Source organism: Pinus tabuliformis, chromosome 2_1 (genome assembly GCF_031772625.1).
Source record: "Pinus tabuliformis cultivar Carrire ecotype Pingquan chromosome 2_1, CPIR1, whole genome shotgun sequence".
NCBI lineage: Eukaryota > Viridiplantae > Streptophyta > Pinopsida > Pinales > Pinaceae > Pinus > Pinus tabuliformis.
The window spans coordinates 175300064-175325685 of record NC_142299.1 but is presented as its reverse complement, the minus strand read 5'-3'; the positions used below and the strand labels follow the sequence as shown (position 1 = coordinate 175325685).

General features: G+C 35.7%; 2 protein-coding genes across 4 annotated transcripts in view; both read right to left on the bottom strand.

Annotated features, from left to right (window-relative positions):
- The window catches only part of LOC149199280 (putative disease resistance protein At4g27220), a 34787-nt gene extending 20105 nt beyond the window's left edge, over window positions 1-14682 (bottom strand). The window contains exon 1 of the mRNA XM_089400526.1: window positions 12690-14682. Coding sequence (XP_089256652.1) covers window positions 12690-14682 — 1993 coding nt within the window. The remainder of the gene's footprint in view (window positions 1-12689) is intronic.
- A 1553-nt stretch (window positions 14683-16235) lies between these two features.
- On the bottom strand, window positions 16236-23613 carry LOC149199279 (amino acid transporter AVT6A-like). 3 transcript variants are annotated; one of them, XR_016253760.1, is made up of 6 exons: window positions 19791-23613; window positions 19409-19669; window positions 19065-19133; window positions 18730-18921; window positions 17570-17722; window positions 17254-17369 (listed from the first exon to the last, which is right to left on the bottom strand). XR_016253760.1 is itself a non-coding variant. In XM_089402362.1 (4 exons), exons 1-4 carry the CDS (start codon window positions 17835-17837, stop codon window positions 16240-16242), a joined length of 1083 nt encoding a protein of 360 aa, XP_089258488.1. In that variant the 5' UTR covers window positions 17838-18706; the 3' UTR covers window positions 16236-16239. The 3 variants fall into 3 exon arrangements, 1 of the variants encoding a protein (XP_089258488.1); XR_016253761.1 differs by having other exon boundaries at window positions 18751-18921; XM_089402362.1 differs by lacking the exons at window positions 18730-18921; window positions 19065-19133; window positions 19409-19669; window positions 19791-23613 and adding exons at window positions 16236-16384; window positions 16472-16937 and having other exon boundaries at window positions 17053-17256; window positions 17570-18706.
- Between the last annotated feature and the right edge of the window lie 2009 nt (window positions 23614-25622).

Here is a 25622-nt window from a genome sequence, read left to right as displayed (position 1 = left end):
TTCATCATTCCTTATCATCATCATTATGTGACTAGTAAACCATGTCTCCAAATAGCCATGTCTTCATGAAACCTGCAATAACACCATTCTCTTGGCCAATTTTCTTCATACAAGAATATCTTTTATACCAACATCATTTACCAATATGAAACTTAAGTAATCATCCATGTGATCCTTATCTATAATGTATCCATCATAGAGATAACAATATGTATCTAGCTTCTCATTAATGAGAAAAGCAAACCATGAGCTCACAATCATTTGTCAAACTTTCTTGATACCATCAAAAGAAACAATCCTCAAACAATATACCATGTGAGAGCCAATAACTATAAGAATCCTCATCCATAACTACACCATATGAAATTTATGCATCTTTGAAGGCATGATGACAAATAGCATAAAATAAATGAGTGACACTTATCATCATCAAATAATGAAGTTGTGTACTCAAGCTTTGTTTTTCTCCTTGAACTTATGAAGATCACCATGTAAGAAACATAACATATGTACTATATGCATCATCAAAAGAATCATCCATAAATTTTATTAGTAGCATAAAAACAACTATGTGGCTCAAGCAATATATAAGTATCATTTGTGATTTCATCATAGGAAACCCATGACCGTAGCATAGCATGATGCATCATTTAAACACTTCAGCAACCTAAGCATCATCACCATTGATAAGCATCGTTACGTACCAAGGAATTTTAAAGAAAACATAATGCCAACAATGCATTATTAGAAGCATAACAAATGCTCCCCCTCAACATGTGCCATCTGTTCATAGTCAAATCTGATCATTTCATATATCAATAAGAATCATCAAGGCATCATCATTAACGAGTTATATTACAAGTCATCAACAACTTATGAGGGCCAAAATAACTTCTAAACAACATCAACAGACTGTAATCATCAACCATCAAAACGAAAAAGACAATTGATAATTGAATTAACCATATCAGAACCTTTTCCTGAGTTTGTCCCATTGTTTCCTCATCAAACCGAAATATATGTGACTGTGTAGTTTAGAACTCACGTATACATGTGACTTGTATTCGTAAGATCCGCATACAGAAAGTGAAATACTAATATTTCACACTTTCATCTCCCCCTGAGTTTGTTCTGATTGTACCTGGTCCTAGAACTTTTGCTGAAACATCAGTTCCAACATTACCATGATGGTTCTTCATGAGAGACTCCATTTTACTCTTATCTCCAGCCATGTGATGAGAAAATCCACTATCTATGAACCATTCATCTTTGTCTTCGAATGAGAAGAGAGAAAGACCACACCTTATCTGTTCTTCCTTTTCTTTCTTATTGGTGGATCCATATTTTTCATATTTTCTGATATCAATGTTCTTATTTGGTTTCTTACCATATTGTCTACAACGATCCATAGACTTGTTCCTGCATTCTTTTGCTACATGCCCAAACTTGTTACAAGCATAACATCTTATATGTTTCATATTCCTTCTATTGCAATCAATGGCTTTGTGACCAAACATATTGCAAGAAAAACAATATCCCTTAAAGTACCTAGAAGTTGATGATCTTTCTGTGAGACAGTTATTAGCTTGAAACATTATACTTCTGCAACTAGTTGCAACATGTCCAAAATTATGACATATATAACATTCAACATTATTAAAAATCGATTAAAACTTCTATAGCTAGGAGTAAATGATTTCCTTTGAAGACTTTCTTTCCTTGGTTGTTGATGGGGTTGAATTCTTATCTCCTTGTTGAGCATTTCATATTTTGCATTAGAATTCCTTGCCTCGGCTTGTGAGCTAGATTCACCTTTGGTAGTTTCAAGAAAACCAAGACCATATTTGATGGCACAAGACCTTTGACTACTAAGAATATTATCCAAAATCTTAGTGCTATCTTGAAATCGCATATGTTTATCCTTTTCTTCTAATTTACCTTTTAGGATATTTACCTCAACCTGATATTGCTTTTCCTTTTCTAGATACTACTTCTTCATGATTTCTTCAACCTTTCTTCCTTCCTCCACTTGTTTTTTTAATTTGAGAATCTCATTTTCTTGTTCTTCAAATGCTTGAAGTAGTTCTTCATTCTGCTTATTTTATTTTTCAAGATCTTCTTTTAGAGATATGACCTCAACTTCAAGACCTTTACAATAACTAGTTCTTTCTTTAACTTCCTTGGTTGTTGTTAATTTTCATTCACTTGATTTCTTAATGATGTTACTTCATCCTGTAGCCTTTGACATTGATCTTCCTTTTCCTTGTACTACTTCCTTATTTTGTTTCCTTCCTCTAGCTAATTTTTTAACCTGGTAACCTCTTCTTTGTAGGTATATTCCCTTTTAGCAAATAGATCTTGTTGATCTCTACTTTTATATGTGAGACTTTTAACTTCTACTTCTATGGTCATTAGATTTATTTCACTTTTACCCATAAGAGAAAATTCAGTTGTTTCATTGTCATATTCATTATCTTCAATATTGCATGAACAGGGAAAGGTATCACCAGAGGACCAAAAATCAGCACCTGATAATTATTTTTCTTGATCATCTTCATTCTGAGGTAATTCTAAATCTAAATATTTTCTTCCATCTAATAGCCAATTGTCTCTAACAATGTCATTGTCTCTTTGAGATGTCTTCTTCTTTTGAGGTGCTTTCTTCTTTTGCTTCTTTCCCATTGTCTTGCAGGATATCCCTCAAGCAATGAAGCCTCTACCAAAGGCCATGCTCTAATACCAATTGTTGGGAAAAATACTGAGGAAGGGGTGAATCAGTATTTTAAAAACTCACAATAATAATTTTCTTTTCTGAAATATATACACGACTTTATGGAACCCAACTCACGTATTTATGTGACTGTTGTAAAAGAAATTAGTGTATGCTTAGTAAACTTGTAAAATAGCTAATTCTTTATCTGTTGAAATTAAACCAGAATGTAAGAGATTTATCAGATATTTGATAAATAGTAAGCAGGTGTAGTAAGAATAGAATAAAGTATCACACATAAGCAACACACATGAACACTAGGATTTAAGGTGGAAACCTAATGTGTGAGAAAACCACCACTATTTTTGTCTCAATCTTCAAACTTATTAATATCAAAGGATTTTTAAAATATTGTACTGGTGCGAACTCATACCAATACGCATGCACCCACCTGTAGAAGGTGACAACCTTCACTCATTCTCCAACTCCTACTATAAGGGAGCTCCAACTTCTTGGTTCTTGTACTAGAGTAAACTTGTACCAGTACGCATGCACCAACCTACAGAAGGCTACAACCTTCACTCATTCTCTAGCTGCTACTGGAAGGGAGCTCCAACCCTTTGATATGATTTACCAACTACCACTAGAAGGAAGCTCGAACTCCCTCACCTTCGAGGACCACGTTTCATAAATTTTCACACTTGATCCACCTGCTACAACACATCATAACTTGTAGGCCATGTTTCATCAAATTTTCAAACTTGACCCACTACCAAAACTTAAACTCTATATCAATAATCAAACTGTAGCTCACCACTGTAACAGAATCATCAATATTTGACACAACTAAATCATCCAATCATTGAAATCCAATCAACTAAAACTTATTCAAAACTCAACCAATCAAATGGAACAGTCATATCTCTATAACTAGAATATCAAACATCATACTACACATCACAAAAACCATATTCTGTTACTACAAATATTGATCAGCCATCTGTCAAAATGTATACACTACTTTTCTTAAGGCAACTAGTGTGTATACGCACTTTTCTGTAGAGAAATCTGTGTATAGATCTTAATATACAAAAAACTTGTAATTTTGAATTAGACACAGAGTTGACCATATTTATTCTAAAATATTCTATTAGCTTAAAAAACCCTCATATAGTTAGCAGCATCAATAATCTTGTCAACCAATCAACATGTAACCAAATTCCACTTGATCATTCAATCAGTTCTACTTCAGATATTATCACTCAACCCAGATCAACATGAGGACATCATTGACAGACAGTAGAGAAACATCAACACTAATCAAGTTTATTAGTCATTTATGAACAAATCCCTACCTTTATATATTCACCTTTGAAGAAGCCAACCCGCGTGTATACGTGACTTCACCGAGACAAACCTGCGCATATATCTGCAAATTTTGACTTAAAATTGTGCAACTCTTCAGAATCTCAGAAAGACACAGATTGTAATATTCAGAGATAAAAACATGAGTCAATACTTATATCTAGTCAATCCATGATCAGATTATATAATGAAAAGTCATTTCAGTTCTCATGATCCTGATCCATCATTGTATTCATCGATTCAGAATTATTTCAGATCTATTGGATCTTATCCATCATCAAACTATCAAGTGCATACTTGGTTTAGATCAAGCAAAGCATCAAAAGCCCATAACATGCATATTTTATTTAGATCTAACTATTCATAATATTTCCATCACTTTCACTCTCCAAACACTTTGATCTTCACCACCTTATATAGTTTAGCCTTTTTCAATACCACAGGTCAAAACTACACTAGTGCAAGTCGTAATATTGGACGGGATCAAGTAACTATTACCACGCTCAATATTGTGGGTTAATACCATGGTAAGGACATTTGCTATTCTTAAATTAGTGCATAACTGGTATCCGCAACTTTTCTTCTTTGTACCTCCGTGTATACGCGACTTGGGCTTGACGAACCCGTGTATAGATCTTCAAATATTCACCTTTATCAAACTTATGATTCTGAACTGTAAACCTTTGTCCCATCATTTCGTTATTCTATTCCATCACTCTATCACCTCTGAACTGACCTGTGGATTCATCTGGTTACCATATACTTGTTCTCTTACAAGTGAGTTTCTATCAACGACAACATTTGCATCATAATTCCAACACATCAAGAAGAATTGAAAGCCCTAACTATATTTAACACGACTATTATTAAGTAAAATTGCATATATATGCACTTATCATGCACAACACCAACGTATAGATCTCAATGTATTGGAAAACATATCTCATAATATATGTGTGACTAAATATAAACATATATGCGTATGTAACTGACTATACAGAAACAATCCTGCATATAGATCTTACATTATTGAATCAAAACTTCGCTGCAAACACAACTCACATTCCACATACTTCACTATAAAAACCACATATCACTGTAAGCACATTCAGATCATACCATTATTATAACCATAGATCTAGCACTATTAACTACACAACCATAAGTAGATTAAGCAAGTATATTCATTAGTCTTCACTTCACTTTCATATTTGAGCCATCTCCTTGCTTCTTGGTGCACACTTGTTCTAGGTCAAATCACACATGAATAATCCATTTAATTTCACACTTAACTCCCTAATCTCCATCTCCTTATATATTTTTTTCCTTTTCCAATCCCTCAGGAAAATCCTTTCGTAATGTCATTAGTATTCATTGACAGGATCGAATAAATGTTGGCGCCACAATTACTATGGGCAATTACCATGGTAATGGCCCCTAGTATCCATATTTTCATGGTTCAGATTACGTACATGACTTTTGTTCACAATACTTGCATATGTACATGAATCTTCTTCATAGGAACCATGCATACTTCTCAAACTTCAGATTTTCATGCATCATGTGATTGAGTTGCTAATTCTCTTCCATATCCTCTGTAATATCTGTACCAATATTCCTATTATCTGCATTAGTTCCATAATCACCCTATTATGACCAAGTTGAAATCAATTACATCTTTGTCAAATAGGTTTCCATCAAGGACAACAAATTAGCCATAATGCCAACATATTGAATCCTCCCTGAAATGAGGTTGAGTCCTCTTTTATATAGGCTTCTATGAGGCCAACATGTCTTTCTAGATAGGTTGATTGCTCCTTTTCAAGGCCGACTTGATTGCTAGCATATGACAAGTTCTTGGAGGGTCTTTTGACTCAAATAAATTATTTTCACAATATGTAACATGCCAGAATGGGCCTTCAATACATGACAATGACTCAATTGACCTAGAATCACTCAAAGGGTGCTTGACCTAAAATTAATTTTTCCTTGAGCATGAAACCCATGCCTCAAGAAAAATAATAATAATTTTATTTTCTTCTTTACATTAAATAGATAAAATTGTGATTACATATGTCATTATGAAGACCTAACCTAGTTCCATATTTCAACACAAAACATCCTACGAAGTATAGGACCCAAAAAACTATAGAAAAATTGCTAACATGGAGAACCATGGTTTGAGCCAGTGGAGTAGGTGGATGGACATTGATATCCACCTAGATCAGAATTGATCACAATTTTGGACCATGTTGATTTCCAAACTAATTTGTGTATGATTCGACTCTAACCATGGGAAATGCCACAAAATAATAGCTATAGTGTCCACTAAAAATGAGCATTGTATCACGAAATGATGTGTGTCATGCTACTATAAGAGCTAGTGTTTGTCACTTATTACACAAAGTGAAGGAACTAGAGTGAGGCTTGCTATCCAACAAATCTCATAAAGATATTAAGTTTCCTAGTATTTCTCTAAATAGGTCTCTCACTATCTTCCCACCCTTTTTTCCACTTAGTAGAGGGTTGTGTTGAAATCACCTCTTAGAATGCTCCTCTACATAATACCCACCTGTTACAATAGTTTTGAATATTTCTATTATGCCTACTTATCCCCACTATTATCAAGCATGTAAATATTAATAATGTTAAATTTTTTACTTAAATGTAGATTTTTTAGATTTCTATTCTAGAAAGTAATAATTCCTCATAGGGATCCTCTCAAATCTTTTACCTTCCATGTACTATCTTTTCAAATTTATTAATGACTTCAAGGGCATCATTAACCCCTAATTTCGTCTCGTGGGGAAGTATAATTTTAGGTTTCTCTTTTCTAATTACAATTTTTTTAACAACTACTCTTTGACCTTAAACCCAAGCCTATACAATTCTAGGATATTTTGACTAAGTTTGCATGATCCCCCTTGTGAAGGATGACTTTCACATTGGATTTTGAATCTAGTTCCAAAGCCATAACTAACCAATGTCCTATGATTTCCTAGATCCTTATCTTGTTCCATTGATTGTTGTTTTTTCTCTCTCTAGGTGTGAGAACTAATGCTCAAGGGGATTACTAGCAGTTTATTTATCCTCGGAGGTAATGGGAATTTTGGAACTACTTGGAGTGAATCCTAATGAATTATTCATGAAGGATAAAAGGTCATGCCATGGCAAGCATAATTCATCCAAGGATTCAGTTTTATGCTAAAGAAATGTTATGGGCCCACAAGGGCTTCACCTTCTTATGGGTTTTTAAATTTGGAAAATAGAATCAATATATTGTAGGTATTGAGTGGAGGGTGGTGTGAGATTCAATTTTTATAGGTACTAGGGGGTATAAAAAACGGTATTAATAAGAATAGGAGATATCTATTAAAAATAGGGGTTATTTTTATTAGAAATATGTATTGGGAGGGGTGTTCAACAAAAGGATATTGAGATATTTATATAAATATCTATTGATATTTGATGTGTTCTTTAATATTCCACAAAATTATCTATGTTAAAGGTTCACTAAGTGGACACCATATATATGCCCCCCCTAATACGACGACTTCCTAGAACTTCTTCTAGTGTTTTAGTATGATTTTCTTGGGGTTCTACAATCCCCTCAATTTGTGCTAATATTTCAAAGTTCTTTCAAGATATGCTTTGGATTTTCCTTGTCTTCCCTTTTTTAGTAAGGATGGAACTCTTTCTCTGCCTCTATTCACTCTAAGGAGTTAGTCACCTTTGGTTCTTTGTCAGTGATTGCTCAATTAATTACTTTGAGGTTCACACCTAACCCATGTTCAAGGGGCGATCAGGTTCCCCATTAGCTAAGATGAGAGGGGGGTTTTTTGTTGCACTATATTGTTTATTTGAACCCTTGTGGAGCTTAATTATTTACTAGAGATCTAGGTTCATTTGCACAATTGCTCTGAGGGAGCTAACTTTGGCATGATTTGGAAAAGTATCCATACTCATGAGAATGTCTACATTTGAACACAAGTTTTTGTAATCCACTTGTTGAATGTGCTTTCTTCGACACATAATTAGGCATAAGAGAAGGTTTGGTCTTTACATATTATAAAGTCGATGATTTTTTTTTCCAGAGAATTACCAATATATTTGAAGATGGTGTCTTTTCAATAATTAAGAGGGAGGTGAGGAAGTTTAACCCATACAAGAACATCAAAAGGGATAGCATTTTCTAGGTTGAAATATAATGCTCGCCTATTTATATACATGCAATGCATTCCATAAAAGTAAATAACTCTTTGAAAATAAGATCTTTGCCCTACTTGTTATCAAATAAAAAAGTAAAGTACCCATGTCCACAAACATGAGAGGAGAATTTTCCTTTAAATGATTTGTAAATAGCCATGGATATTCCACTCGACTATACATCACAACATATCTACTAAAGTCAACTGAAATAGATATTATTAAGGTTAAACTCAGTTGTATTCTAGATAAAATTTATAAAATAGGGAACAAGAGAATATAATCGCACAACACCACAATGAACACAAGATATGATCTAAGAAACCCTTTTGGGAGAAAACCAAACTAGAAGATGAGGTTGATGTCACGTTGATGCACTCTCTCTTTCTCTAAAATGGAAATAATGTCAATACAAAGGAGAAGGCACTCTCTATGGAGTTACCTAAGACCAATGGTTTGATAGGCTACTAAAGATACTAAAACCCCACTCTAGGATAAAACCCAGCTAGAAGATTAGGTTGCTTACTCTCTCTTTCTCTAGAATGAAAATAATGCCAATAAAAAGGAGAAGGAACTCTCTATGGAGTTACCTAAGACTAATTTCATGGTAGGCTACCATAGACACTAAACCCCCATATTATGCTCTCACACTCCCACTTCCAATTTTATTTTTTCTACTATGGAACATGATACATTTAAATAGAATGGAACACCTTTTCCTCCTATTTGTCCACTTATAACGTAACTCGATAACCAATTGGGTGTAAAGTTTGAGTCCTTCAACTCTCAACTAGACTTCATAGTTCCCATGTGGCTAGCCCCACATGCATGATTAACAGGGGTTGATGTGGCATCTACTCATACCTTAGCGGTAAGAACAGTAGTTCAACTTCTAGGAGGAATAACTTTTGCATACAAACTGTAATTGATGTGATTCTTACGATGTTGGAAATGTATACAAGTGTAGAATAGGTTCATGTGGCCCCACACTAATGTGGGAAATATTTTCCCTCCAAAAGTGTCATTTAAGTTCTCAACATTTCCCTAGAAGGTTTTCAACCCCATTTCTCTAAACTAGGTCTAGGATAAAATTCTTCCTACAAGTTGATTGCTCTAAAATTTAAGTTTTATATGTCTTAATTAAATTTAAATATAAATTTATCAAATATAATGATTAAAAATATGAATCATTATAAAATAGATCTTAATTTTATATATATATATATATATATATATATATATATATATATATATATATATATTAATATTACTTTCAAAACATTTTTATGTGTAATTATATGTTTATTAATTAAATTTATTAATTTTTTATATGTTTATTAATTATATATTTTAAAATATGAATATGAATTATTATTATTAATTTTTAAACATGATATAAATATTATAGCTTTTTAATTGAAAAAAATGTTTATAATTTTTTTTATAAAACCAAAATTTCAATACAACAGATTAAATTGAATCTATTTATTATTTTTATTACATTTTTTTTTTTTTAGAAATAGTTCTATTATATTGATATAGCAGCTAGAGAACGAGTGAGAACCCTTACAACAAGAGATTATTATTTGTGTGCCATAAACCATAAATGCTCACTAAACATTTTGTTTCTACCTGGTCTTTTCACTCAAGAGTTATTACATTATTTATTTTATATATACGCCAAAAAACTCTACAAAACTATGCAAAAAGGATAACATTCATCAAGATTAATTTGTCTAGTCTCCAACTTCCTTGTCCATGCCTTCATCTACGACAAGTTCAACATCATCTTCTTTGTTCTCCTAAGCAACAGGGTCTTCCATTCGCTAATCCTAGCGTCCATTGTCCTTGTACACTTCATTGGTTCTTAGCGGGCGGTCACACAAGTCGCAGACTTCCTTTGAAACTCCGACAACTGCCAACTCAGCTTTGACCTCAATACTTTCCACCTTGACTTTTAACATGTCCATATTCCTCATGAGCGTGGTCACCATAACTAGGAGGCATTCCATTTCCCTTTGCAGCTCCTCTAATTGGTGGGTTATTAAACCAAAATATGAATGGGATTCCAAGGTAACTTGTTCTGTGAGCTTCGAAATCAAATTCATGATTGCCTCCAATGAACTAAACAAAAATCCCTTTCCATTATTTCCACTTCTCTCAACGACTAGAGTGGTCGTTTTACGAACACTGAGAATTTAACTAGAAACAATGCATAAGAGGCAACGGGTATACCTCTTAAATACCATGCCTTCTTGGCTCCTTGGTCTCCTAACACCATCTCTTCAAATTTAATGTCTTTGATCAACAACTGCATCAAACAACCAACAAATCCCTACAACAAATCCTTTGCCCTGCTTCCAAGTTCATTTGTACCAGAGAGAATTGGAGTGGTAATGACGTTGGCGATCAATTCAATTGTAAGTAATTTAATGTGAACCAAGCTTGATTCCCACCTATCCTCCCACATGAAATTTGACATGCTACCTAACCATTTGGATGCTTCATCCTGACCCTAGAGCTTGCACGACACACATCGTGGTTGTCTTATCATAAGCTTAGAATTTAATTATTGTATTAGTTCCATAAGGTTCTGAGCTTGTCGTTTTCTCGTCCAATTAATTTTTGGATTCATGGGACATGACATGTATGGGTGATACATTCATCAAGGGAGAGGGTCCCCTCCTCTAAGGTTGCTCCTATATTGGCTTGATCATCGGCGATTTTGTTATTTCCTCTTTTGACATCGAATAAATTGGTTGTCTGAAATTTATTTAATTGCATTCTAATTCTATCATCTAGAGGGAGTCGGTCTTCCCCCGATGGGTTCTTTGAATAACAAATTTGTTGAATTGTTACTTGTGAATCCCCAAAGATAGCAAGTTGTCGAATCCCATAGGACAATGTTATCTTGAGACCCTACCATAGTGCAAGAGCTTCGACTTAATTGTTTGTAGTCCTTCCTAATCCCCAAACGAATTTTGTCACTATTTCTCTTGCCTCACGTATTACTTTTTATTGTTATTATTCATTTAATTAAATCAACTTTATATTATTATTAGTTGTTTTTTCTAAATACTACAATATTCCTCCTAAAATTTTATTATATCAAATGAAATTTCATTTTGAATGAATTGCATTCAAGTTGATGGAATATATATTGGATTGCATTTAAGTTGATGGAACATACATTATAAATATGGGAGAGTATTCCTAGTTGAATAACAGTTACAAATTGTGAGAGGTAACTCTCTTTGTAAATGAATTTAACTTATATGTTTTTAATTAGCTATGTGAAATAGTTTATTAAAGTGTTTGCACGTGTATAATAATTGTGAGAGGTAAGAAATGTATTTTTTTATAAATGAATTTTATTTATTTATTTTTAATTAGTTATGTGAAATAGTTTATTGAAGTGTTTGCATGTGTATGTTATTTAATGAAAAATATTAATATTAAAATAATATTTATGTTTTTAAATTATTTATTAAAAATAAAATTATATTTTTTTATTTTAAATAAAAACAAATATTTTAAATTTTCATTGTTATTGAAGTAAAATTCAGAGTATTGTAAAGTTATTGATTAATACTGATGTACTCAATTATCAACTACTATTTTGGAGTTTAAAATAAGATATGTTGAACAACTTGAAGTTTAGTAGCATTATTTTAAACAAAGATAATACACTTTAAGAAGAAATATGGAAATAAGGTACATGATAATACATATATTATAGAAATTTGGAAGTCTAAAATGACTTTATATAAAAATTACATAAACACATCTAACACACTTTAAGAAGAAATATGGAAATAAGGTAAATGATAATACATATATATTATAGAAATTTGGAAGTCTAAAGTGACTCCATATAAAAATTACATAATCCTAAAGTTCCAGTGCACATGTAGCCAGTCCTCTCCCCAATCTCTTGTAAGAATAGAGAAAACTCATTACACCAAAACTCACCATAAAAATAATGTTCCCTTAGATTTTCTGTTCGTCTCCATTTTTCTAAAATGCTTATTACCTCTGTTGTAGACTTTGTTTCTACTATTGTTTTATTTTCTTTTCTTGTTTTCTTTAAATTTTCTATCACCATTGAACAACCCCATAGTCTTATTTTTATGAAGTTTTCTGATATTCAAATAACTTTCTGGCAACCTCCTCGATGCTTCACATAACATCACAGTGAATATTTGAAGGGAAGGCATTGCACCTTCTTCGATCACTGGTAATTCTTCTAAATTTTTTAGTAAAACTATTGAAAATCTTTCCAATAAAGGAAATGTTCCTTTTTTACCGAACTTTTCCGGAAATTTTTTCAATTTAAAACGGTTTATGATTTCTAATTTTTTTAAATTCGGAAGGTTATGTAAATCTGGAAGTTCTTCCAACTCATTACATCCCTCCAATTTAACTGAGCTTAAATTCTGAAATTTGTAAAACCTACTCTCCATTTTAACCACACACGGACAGTTTAGCAAAAGACTTCTCATCTTCGACACACTGAATAAGTCATTTGGTAAATTTGTGATCCCTGTGAATCTCAATTGGAGCGTCTCTATTTTATCCATACTCCCCATTGTTCCCTCGCTTATGAATTCTCCATTGTTATCCAGACATAACTTCTTCAGTTGTGTCAGAGTGCGCAAATCATCGATAGAAGCCACCGTTTGAGGACGACTTCTCTGGCCGCGTTTTGTCCACACCCGACTGCAACCATCCATTATTAAGTATTGCAAAGAAGTAAGCAGAGACATACTCCAAGGCAGAGATATTAAATCTTCAAAACGCTTAAGCCCTAAAAGCCTTAGGGATCTTAGCCTGTGAATGTCCGACGGCAATTCTGTGATTTTAGACCCATTAAGTAGGAGGACTTCAATGCTTACAAGATCTGTAAGTGATGCAGGCAGACTTGCAATCGGAACCCCTACCAACGCGAGGTATACCAACTGTTTCAAACATCCCACACTCTCCGGCAACGACCGGACGGACGTCCCATTCAAAATCAAAACCTTAAGGGAGACCATACTCCTAATCAATTTTCTTGGAATTTCTCTGAGATTTGCATTTCCAGCCAAGGTTAACGAGGACATTTCGGGAGCTCGCAACGACTCCGGAAGCAATGTCAATTTGTTGTAGTCTAAAAACACGTGAGAGCGCCCTGAACATTCATCTTCAGTTAAGGCTGCCAAACCCTTACCTGCCCGGCAGTAGAAGTTTTCTTCCCGCTCAGCGATTTGTATTGCCAAATCACGCAGGACGTCCTGCACCCTGAAATACACCACCGACCCACCCACGTCTCTCAATGTGGGTTCGATCAAGCAACGATCCGCTAAAAGGTTGATGTAAATTTTCCCGACCTCAAATGGGTCGTAGCTACGCTCATCTTGCACATTCTTTCTTGCAACTAGCCCTTGTCCTATACACAGCCCAATTGCTTGAAGGATCCAGATGATCTGGTCCTCAAAAAAGGCACTTAAGTATAGAAAGCACAATTGCAGCTTAAAGTCATACCTGCCGAGGGCATCATAACTCCACCTCAGGGGATCATACAGAGCTTCTCGAATGTCTTGGCTGTCGCCATTTGGCTGCCTCCCGATTGCAAATTCCCATTCTTTTGGATCCGTAATGCCAGCCATTGACCTGGCAACTACTTTGATTGCAAGGGGAAGTCCTCCACACTTGGCACACACAACCCTCGCCCTTCTCTCTTCAATGTTTGCTGGCGGATTTCTCTTACTATATGGAAAAGCGTGATGAGCAAACAATGCCCAACTATCATCTCCCATCAAATCCTCCATTTTTAATGTGGACCTTTCTGCAGCATTAACCCCCATCTCTAACAGTGCTCTGTGATTCCTCGAACTCACAATAACTTTGGAGGTCGAGTGGTCGGTTAACAAGGGTATACATAATTCTTCCAACAACTTTGCACCCTCTCCCCATACATCATCTAAAAATAAGGCAAATTTCTTTGCCTGCATACTGTGATTCATCCAGATTTTTACGCCTTCTGCGTTCATATTATGTTCTAGGTCATGTACATTTGTCTGGCTGGCTATCTGCTGACAGAGTTCGTTCCCAAGACTTTTATATGACGGACACTGAGAGACAGTAAGCCAAAGCAATAAGCCATCGCTAAAGACATTCCGCACCGTTTCACTGCTGAAGATTCTCTTGAGAAGCAGAGTCTTTCCAGATCCACCCTTGCCAACCACGCCAATGGACGAGAACTCTGAATCGATCACTAGCTTCTCGAGTATTGCAAAAGCTCTGTCTTGTCCGAATATAAGGGGTTCCTGGATGAAGAATCCAGTTGAAGCAAGAGATTGGGAGGTGCTTACAGAAGGAGTGCTTGAAGAAGGCAATATGGCTTGGATGCTTTCCTTCATACTCTGCCCAATTTCCTTATTGGTAAATAATACATTTCTCCACCAACCTCTTTTTGTTGTCAATGAAACCATAATGTTTCTTGGAGAAATAATCTCTGTTACTTACCTGAGATAAAAAAATTCAAACCCAGATTTGGCCACTGCAACAAAGTCATTTTCCCTTAATGTTATTGTATTCTCCAATTATCATTTGTTTTTGGTTTAATTTCTTTTCAGGTTGTTGCATTTGTCAACTAGGTTCGTTTGTTGAGAGGATTAGAAATACATCATTTTTTTATCAGAGTATTGATTTAGACTTGTTTCTTCATTAAATTTTATTTATTTCTAAGCTAATTGGATCACTCACTAGTTTTTTTTTAAATGAAGTTCAGATTTGCTTCCTTTGGAGTATACCTTCCCACCTAGATCTAGATTGGCACTCTCTCCTCAGTGTCCCTATTTCAATTTTGAATTGATTTGGAACCCTTGTTTCAATAAAAAGACTTCATCGGATCTAATCCATGGATCTTGGCATTCCCACTAAGATTTCACTGAATTTCTTTCAGGTCAGTTAGTTTTGTATTAGTTCTAATTTTTTTAACATTCATTCATCTCTTACCTCACAACTTTTTAGCTTTGTTATTCTCTTCCATTACTAGCTTGCTTGAACCCAACATCCACTTTTCTCTATGATTTAGCCTATCACTGGCCACATTACACCTCTATCACTGCTCCTGCAGATCAAGATCTTATGCTGTTCACGGTATATAAAAGTATAGGTCATGCAGGAAGTCGGATTGGGTAAGTAATGTTGATTCTTTTACAATTATATGCAATTTGCTGTGCTACCTCTTCTTTCTCACTTGTAACTTGAATGTTGGCAGACCTTGTACTCTGTTTCTCTGGGTCTGTATGTGTATGCTTGTTTTTGTGTGCATGTGTGTACTCAATGGCTTGGAGTTTGACTGGTACTTATGCATGTCATGTAAGGTATGTATATTTCAAATGGGTCTATCTGTCTGTTGAAGTAGAGACATCAATGAATGGTGGAACTGAGTTGATGTCTCTACTTTAAATGGTTGAAATGAAAATACTTGGCAAAATGGACTAATTACTCTTACTCTGGCCGTCTGTATCAATGCAGCTTTTGCAGGGCTAAAATGTGAAGGAAAGGAGGATGAAGATTGTGAGAAGTTATTGAAGAGCAATGGAATCATCACACGTAGTGGGATGCATTTTGGTGCACCTCAAACTTATGTGAGGTTGAGTATTATTGACAGAAACCAGACCTTCAATCTTCTGCTTGACAGGCTCTCAACTATTCATGGATGATTAGTTGAATCGCTCAATCATTGATGCGAGATCAACTATATTCCTTTTCAATGTTTACAACTACAAATACAATAGTATCTTTAACTAGAAGGCCGAGCGACCATGGCAGGATGATACAAGGCTTTACAAAAGTTTATCCACTCACAATTCTACAAGCAAATTCCCAAATCAGCATTCTTTTCTCGGTTCTGTTCCAAATAATCTTTATATGTATGTGCACCGCCTGCTCCTCATAAAAAATCATTCTCAAGATCGTGGAGGGCCTTCCTCCTTTTTGTTGAACAAAGAATTAATGTCACTCACTATAGCAATTGAACTTGAAACTACTGCCAGAGAAATCATGAAGAATGCAATAAATATGTCCTTCCTGGTTGAGATTCCATGGGTGTCTCTGCAATTAAAAAATAATTGAGGTTAGAAGTTACATACAAGCAAGGTGAAAGACGAAACCAGAAATGAAAAACAACTTTTTTTCTACCTGAGAGCAATGGAAGCTGGGAAGATGAACCCAATACAAACTGCTGCTGTGGCCCCTGTGAATTGAAATGCATCCCAGATACTTGGTATGAATGATGCCCCAAGGAAAACGATTCCAATTAACCCAGCAGTGATCAAAATGAACCTCTTATTATCCAAAACAAGATGCTTTTTCGCTGGAAAGACAAGCCCATCAAGATTAAGTCTCAGGGCAAAAAAAATGAGAGGAAAGACCAGCATCAGATGTACAACATAGGTCACACGAACAATGTCATTCAGCACAACACTGTAGGGAACTCCCAAGTTGGTGTCAAAATTGGCCAGGACATCATCCATGGTCTGGTCTCCAAATAGAAGAAAGCCAAAAAAGCTTGTACTTATGTATACAATTGAGCACAATGCCAATGATGTGCGAACAATGGGCTGCATTTCTGAAGGGTCCTCAAGTTCATTGTATATGGAATGAACTGCATGGCGCAAAGACATCACAATTCATTATAACATAATTTTAAATGCAAATTCAACTAATGAACTCTAAGATACTACACTGCAGGACCAGAGATGGAGGAAAATAATCCATACCATTGTAATGACAGATGTAAGCAGTCACAATAACTGGTACCACAGTGAAAAGCTTCAAGAACGAAGTAAAATCCACAATATCTGGTAACAATCTTGGTGCTTTGACGGTGCCACTGAACAACTTTACAATCACAATACCAGCCGTAATCACAACAAATACAATAGCAAGTGCAACTGATAATGCAGAAGTGAATTTCAAAGAATCTGCAAATTCATGGAAATGAACACATCAATATAGGCATCAAGATTTGAACATCACAACTCCTAAGGAATAACCCATGATCCACATCCTTGAATGTATATGCCATATGCCATTTCTAACAGGGCAACATGAAAAGTCAGACAAATCGTTAAGCAGATGCCATCAGTATGTGACATTCCCAAGATATGTTGAATCCCCTCATATAATTACAACAGTTTCTAGACATTTAAATCCCTGAAAAGGCCCAAATGAAATATGATATATCTGAAAATCAGTGCTAAAAAATGCTTATCAGGATGAGCAAAGCAGACTTACCCACTCTCTTGAAAGACACCAACGGAGCTAAAATAAGGACTATGGTGAGAACTAGGATCGGAACACGTCCATTCCACCAATGAAATCCAAACCATTCTTCAAGTATACCAGCATGATGCACGCCATTTGATGATGTTCCAGATAGCACATCGCCTGCCCAAATCAAGAAAACACCTCCATCAGACATAGAGATTTCTAATTCAAAGCCATATATAAGATAGGAATTATGCCCAAAGTAATATAAAAGTGGCACTAGATAATTGACCATTCAAACAAAAACGAAAGGAATCTAAGAAAAAAGAGACACTAATAAAGCAAGTCAAGTCATGTATGCTTCATAGAACACTTCAACTTTGTTAAACAGAAACAAGTTGTTAGTGTTTCAGCTTGCTAAACTGCTCACAATGCAAAAATTGGGTTGAAGTTTCAATTCAAGCAGTACTTTTTCAATACTCTAGTTGTAACATACATGCTTAAATATTCCCACACAATATACTATTTATCCTTGGATATTACCCTCAAAACTGGGCTAATTCAACCTGCAACCTAAAATGCATAACCTACAATGTTTAGATTGAATTACTTTTCAATTCATCTTATCTTGATTCCTTTCTAACAGAAGCCTGTAAAAAAAATATCAACGGACTGCTTCTAAATCAATGATTGCAAATAGTTAAACTCTTCACAAGGTACGAGGGTCTCCCTCGATCTCCAACATATTAAACACGATGCAATTATGATCTAAAGTCAGATGAACAGAAACACACTCAAGTTCAAACACTGGATTCAGTGATTAAAAGCAAGGGACTATCACATATTTACCAAGATTCAACTTGGGAAATATCACTGAATAAAGGCAGTGATAAACTGGTAATTCACCTTATGTTGCATCCCTTTCCATAATCTTCCAACAAATTGGTCTCCTCAAACAGAAAATACTGATTATGATCGGTTGTTCTAACAACAAAGGGAGTGAGATTTTTTCAAAAGTCATCAGAAGCAGGGAACAAATAACAGAGGAGAAATAAATAATTTGTTCCGAGTACATGATTTTGTAATCAAATAAAAGACTCTTTCAACTCACAAGGACTGAAAGATGACTCGATTTCAGAACTTTATCCAGATCTTTACCATTCAAAATGCAACCAAACAAAAAGTACCTTAGTGTTTGTACTTGATACCTTGAACATCACTAAAAAACTATCTCCCACTCTACCAAGTTTTAGCCTTTAGGCGGGTATCCAAATTCTGTGGTAAGACTTTTGCCTGGAAAGGAAGTTGATCATTTCTCATCTTAGTCAATCCTCGGAACCATTTTGCTGCTTTGCTTGTGCCAAACAGGACATTACAGTCTGCACATTTATCACAAAACTAACATAATCAATAACATGAACACATCTGAGATAAAAAGGGGTTATATACTCTAACATGCAGCAATGTCATTAAAACTGAAAAAATAAATAAACAAAAGCTGTCCAGAGACAGAGCAAGTTACCTGATGAGCCTGATTGATCTTCTGAAATTGAACTCCACAGTTATCTCCTTTGCAAACATCCGGATGATACTGTAAACAGATCGTATCAACACAGGAGTACACTATGAATTTATCCAAAAATTTATTGCTGAATATGGATCATGACTTTTCCTAACAATTACTATGAACATATACATAACCAGAACAAAATATTTATTGGAAATTCTTAGAATCAGTGAGATTGTTGCTTTCAAGCATTCTAATTTTTAGAGCCTTGCATGTCTACTTTCTATCTGTGAACTGTAGCAGGCTCTTTTGCTTTAAGATATGGAAACTTTATAACATTCAAGAGCAATTCCATATACCTGCAAACCAAGGCGACCAAAAGCACTCTTGACATCTTTCTAAGTAGCCCCAGGGCCAAGGCGACCAAAAGCACTCTTGACATCTTTCTAAGTAGCCCCAGGGCTCAATCTCAGAGTCTCATACTCCTCTCTCATCCCAGGGAAAGCAACAAAGGCCATCACTGCTACATTCCTCCTGCCTGCCGAATTTTTCTTCTCTCCGTTTCTCAAGAACGAAGTCCCCTAAGCACCCATAAACCTTCCAACAGCGGCAGCAATGATCTGTAACAAAACAATTCTATCTAAATGTATAGAATGGGTGTACCAAAATCCAGTGAAATACTCAGAGCGGAGATTATTGCAAATGTGGGAAAGGTAAGCAAAGCCAATATCTCAAGTTTACCATCATTCGCTAAAAGGAATTCCAAGCGTCCGCGCGTAGGGCTCATAGCATAGCAGGGATTACAGTGGCAGCTTTGGTTGTCTTCTTGTTGGCGTTTGCCGCTGTGTTTCTCAAAAGAACAAAATACAGAGAAAAGATCAAAGAATGGGAGCAGGATTTTTTTGGCCCCATAGATTCATTTACAAGGAACTCCGCATCGCCACCAGTGGATTGAGGATTTGGGAAGGTTTATATGGGGGTTCTCCCCAGCAGTGGCCAAGAAATCGCAGTGAAATGCATAACGAAAGAGTTCAGGGAGGGAATGAAGGGGTTCGTGGGACGCATGTAGCACTGGAACCTGGTTCAGCTACGGGGATGGAGCTATTCATTGTTTACGACCAGATGCCAAATGGAAGCCTCGATAAACTCACAAACCGTTTGGGAACGAATTTGTAACCACTTTGAACCAACGGCTGAAACTTTTGCAATCGTCTAACATATAATTGTGTGGCTTACAAGGATGATAGGCGGGCAGAGAGGGGAGTTGATTTCAGAGGGAAATGCTTTACGGCGTAATTATAGAAATTTGGAAATCTAAAGTGACTCCATATAAAAATTACATAATCCTAAAGTTCCAGTGCACATGTGGCCAGTCCTCTCCCCAATCTCTTGTAAGAATAAAGAAAACTCATTACACCAAAACTCACCATAAAAATAATGTTCCCTTAGATTTTCCCCAATCTCTTGTAAGAATAAAGAAAACTCATTACACCAAAACTCACCATAAAAATAATGTTCCCTTAGAATTTCTGCTCGACTCCATTTTTCTAAAATGCTTATTACCTCTGTTGTAGACTTTGTTACTACTATTTTTTTATTTTCTTTTCTCATTTTCTTTAAATTTTCTATCACCATTGAACAACCCCATAGTCTTATTTTTTGAAGTTTTCTGATATTCAAATAACTTTCTGGCAACCTCCTCAATGCTTCACATAACATCACAGTGAATATTTGAAGGGAAGGCATTGCACCTTCTTCAATCACTGGTAACTCTTCTAAATTTTTTAGTAAAACTATTGAAAATCTTTCCAATAAAGGAAATGTTCCTTTTTTACCGAACTTTTCCGGAATTTTTTTCAATTTAAAACAGTTTATGATTTCTAATTTTTTTAAATTCGGAAGGTTATGTAAATCTGGAAGTTCTTCCAACTTATTACATCCCTCCAATTTAAGTGAGCTTAAATTCTGAAATTTATAAAACCTACTCTCCATTTTAACCACACACGGACAATTTAGCAAAAGACTTCTCATCTTCGACACACTGAATAAGTCATTTGGTAAATTTGCGATCCCTGTGAATCTCAATTGGAGCGTCTCTATTTTATCCATACTCCCCATTGTTCCCTCGCTTATGAATTCTCCATTGTTATCCAGACATAACTTCTTCAGTTGTGTCAGAGTGCGCAAATCATCGATAGAAGCCACCGTTTGAGGACGACTTCTCTGGCCGCGTTTTGTCCACACCCGACTGCAACCATCCATTATTAAGTATTGCAAAGAAGTAAGCAGAGACATACTCCAAGGCAGAGATATTAAATCTTCACAACGCTTAAGAGTTAAAACCCTTAGGGATCTTAGCCTGTGAATGTCCGACGGCAATTCTGTGATTTTAGACCCATTAAGTAGGAGGACTTCAAGTCTTACAAGATCTGTAAGTGATGCAGGCAGACATGCAATCGGAACCCCTACCAACGCGAGGTATACCAACTGCTTCAAACACCCCACACTCTCCGGCAATGACCGGACGGACGTCCCATTTAAATCTAAAATCTTAAGGGAGACCATACTCCTAATCAATTTTCTTGGAATTTCTCTGAGATTTGCATTTCCAGCCAAGGTTAACGAGGACATTTCGGGAGCTCGCAACGACTCCGGAAGCAATGTCAATTTGTTGTAGTCTAAAAGCAACCGAGAGCGCCCTGAACATTCATCTTCAGTTAAGGCTGCCATACCCTTACCTGCCCGGCAGTAGAAGTTTTCTTCCTGCTCAGCGATTTGTATTGCCAAATCACGCATGACGTCGTGCACCCTGAAATACAGCACGGACCCATCCACGTCTCTCAATGTGGGTTCGATCAAGCAACGATCCGCTAAAAGGTTGATGTAAATTTTCCCCACCTCAAATGGGTCGTAGCTATGCTCATCTTGCACATTCTTTCTTGAAACTAGCCCTTCGCCTAGAAACAGCACAATTGGTTGTTCGAACCAGATGATCTGGTCTTCAAAAAAGGCACTTAAGAATAGAAAGCACAATTGCAGCTTAACGTCATACCTGCCGAGGGCATCATAACTCCACCTCAGGGGATCATACAGAGCTTCTCGAATGTCTTGGCTGTCGCCATTTGGCTGCCTCCCGATTGCAAATTCCCATTCTTTTGGATCCGTAATGCCAGCCATTGACCTGGCAACTACTTTGATCGCAAGGGGAAGTCCTCCACACTTGGCACACACAACCCTTGCCCTTCTCTCCTCAATGCTTGCTGGCGGATTTCTATTACTATATGGAAAAGCGTGATGAGCAAACAATGCCCAACTATCATCTTCCATCAAATCCTCCATTTTTATTGTGGACCTTTCTGCAGCATTAACCCCCATCTCTAACAGTGCTCTGTGATTCCTCGAACTCACAATAACTTTGGAGGTCGAGTGGTCGGTTAACAAGGGTATACATAATTCTTCCAACAACTTTGCACCCTCTCCCCATACATCATCTAAAAATAAGGCAAATTTCTTTGCCTGCATACTGTGATTCATCCAGATTTTTACGCCTTCTGCGTTCATATTATGTTCTAGGTCATGTACATTTGTCTGGCTGGCTATCTGCTGACAGAGTTCGTTCCCAAGACTTTTATATGACGGACACTGAGAGACAGTAAGCCAAAGCAATAAGCCATCGCTAAAGACATTCCGCACCATTTCACTGCTGAAGATTCTCTTGAGGAGCAGAGTCTTTCCAGATCCACCCTTGCCAACCACGCCAATGGACGAGAACTCTGAATCGACCACTAGCTTCTCGAGTGTTGCAAAAGCTCTGTCTTGTCCGACTATAAGGGGTTCCTGGATGAAGAATCCAGTTGAAGCAAGAGATTGGGAGGTGCTTACAGAAGGAGTGCTTGAAGAAGGCAATATGGCTTTGATGCTTTCCTTCATACTCTCCCCAATTTCCTGCTTGAGTTCCTCCAGGAGCTCAGGAGTATGGGCCCACGCAGCCAAAGGAGACAATTGTAGATGTTCTTTAATGTCTGAAATAAGATGAGTGATCTTTCTACTTGATTGATATCGGAAAATAACATTATACCGTGGAGCAATTGTGCACTGCTGCACCACTTCTGATGCTTCTCGGAGAAGCAGATCCAACTTCTTAAGCCATATATTGATGGCTGAAGCCTTATTATAACACGAAGAAGTGGGAATTCCACTCCTCCTATTTAATGCTGGGCGGTATCGCTGGATCTGCTTGATTATAGGCTGGATGTTTGTTACCAGATGCTCAAGGGAACCCAATTCTTTCTTATAGCGAATAGCAATCCCTATGTGGTGAAGAATCTGGTTGATTAAATTTTCTATGGCCACACCAACAAATCCAGAGACCACAACAGCTTCGGCCATCGTGTAATTTTGTATAACACAAACGCAACAAAAGCAGCCCAGCAATGATAATTTCGTCTCTTACTGGACTTGCCCAGCAATAATAGCAGTACAACACGGTCTGAGGAAGGCAATCACAAGTTCGGTAGATATTTAAAAACATCTTAAATCCAAGTTAGTAGCCACAAATCAAATGAGTGAACCATTTGAGTTGTCAAAATTGAGTGTGAACCATTTGAGTTGTGAAAGGAGAACTTTAGGTTTGGAATGGTGGGTAATGTGCCTTTAGGAACCCTAACTTATCACGTAAGAAATGTGGGGTTAGAAATTTCTGTGGTCAATAAAGCGAGTGAGGATGGCAGTGACGTTGAGAAGACAAATTCCTAGCGTTGGAAATTGGTTGAAGTAAAAAGACAGCCATTTACTCACCAAGTACCAATTTCCAGGTCAAATCCAATAAGCTCATACACATTACACAATTTGTATGCTCTAAGATCATAAGATTGGGACGATTTTTAACATATATGTCAAATCTAACCCATAGAGTTGCAAAGTTGGTTTAATATTGGGATTCAATAATTCAATGATTTTATATTTTAGTTTCTATTATTTAATGGTTTAAGACTTTATGCTATAAGATTGGGATGTTTTAACATTATTTAAGACTTATAGGTTCTATTATTTAATGATCTAAGACTTTATGCTATAAAATTAGGATGTTTAGTGTGTTTAATATTGTGATTAAATAATTCAATGATTTTATATCTTAGCTTCTATTATTTAATAATTTAAGACTTTATGTTATAGGATTGGGATGTTTTAACATTATTTAAGACTTATAGGTTCTATTATTTAATGATCTAAGACTTTATGCTATAAGATTGGGATGTTTAGAGTGTTTAATATTGTGATTCAATAATTCAATGATTTTATATTTTAGTTTCTATTATTTAATGATCTACTACTTTATGTTATAAGATTGGGATGTTTTAACATTATTTAAGACATATAGGTTCTATTATTTAATGATCTAAAACTTTATGCTATAAGATTGGGATATTTTAATATTATCTGAGACTTTATATTATAAAATTGGGATATTTCAATATGATATAAGATTTTATGTAATAGGATTGGGATGTTTCAGCATGATCTAAGACTTTATGTTATAGGTTTGGGAGGTTTCAAGTAACAATGTTTATGGAAAATCCAATAATCTTACATAATATGTTTTATGTCGAATAAATAATTTAATAATCTAAAAATGTGTGCTATAGGATTAGGAAGACTCTATTTGCTTAGCCACCAACTACTAATATGCATGTCAAATATAACCAGTGGCATTGCAAAATCTTTTCATGTATATACTATATTCCAACTACCTATAGTTTGTTTCAATATTATATTTCAACTACCAATGTTCATCTCAAATTCAATAACCTTACACACTAAATATTATATTAAATAAATGATCTAATGACTTAAGTCTTTATATTATAGAATAGAATTGGGAAGACTTCCCTAATTAGATACAAATATCAATATCAATGTTAAATCCACCAAGTGGCATTCCAAACTCCCCACATTTAGATATTAGGTCCCAATTGAAATTGTAAAACCAATAAAGGTTACTTGAATGCAACTAAAAAAAATGTGTGGACCTTGCCTTATGTACCATTTTCTTAATATTAATATGTACGAAAAAAGTGTTATGTACTTTGACTCTTATCTTATTGTCACACGGAATTGGTCAAGGGTGCGGACACAGCTGACCTTCCTAGAAGTCTAAGACATTCTAATGACAAACAAGACAAAATGGAGTGATCTTTCTCTAAATACACCTTTTACAACATGAAAACTACAAGTGTTTAGGCTTACCTTATTCCAAAACGCTGTTGTTGAAGTTCGTTCTTGACGATCCGGATGAGCTCCTCCTTCAAGTCAATTCCTGCAACCACAAACAATCAAACAATTACCAAGCACTTGCATTTCATATAATAAAACATATATTCAACATGCAGACCAAGGAACACATGAAATAACTCATTAACACAAGCTATTGAGAAAAATAAACCAGTTTGTATTAATAACGAAACAAAGAAACTCTTACAACCTGGCCTTGGTGTTGTGCAAGTTCCTCCCAGGGTCCATCAAGGGTTTTCCTCTACTTTGACAAAGCTCACCCTCTTCCAAGTAGAATCAAGT

What these genes read in the sequence shown, in the direction of transcription:
- LOC149199279 (XM_089402362.1), bottom strand. Translation starts at nt 17,837, where the DNA reads ATGGTCAATTATCTAGTGCCACTTTTATATTACTTTGGGCATAATTCC. An exon ending in GGTGTCTTTCAAGAGAGTGG is followed by an intron (nt 17,257 to 17,569) that starts GTAAGTCTGCTT and finishes ATGAATTTGCAG; the next exon opens with ATTCTTTGAAATTCACTTCT. An exon ending in TTACATCTGTCATTACAATG is followed by an intron (nt 16,938 to 17,052) that starts GTATGGATTATT and finishes TGCGCCATGCAG; the next exon opens with TTCATTCCATATACAATGAA.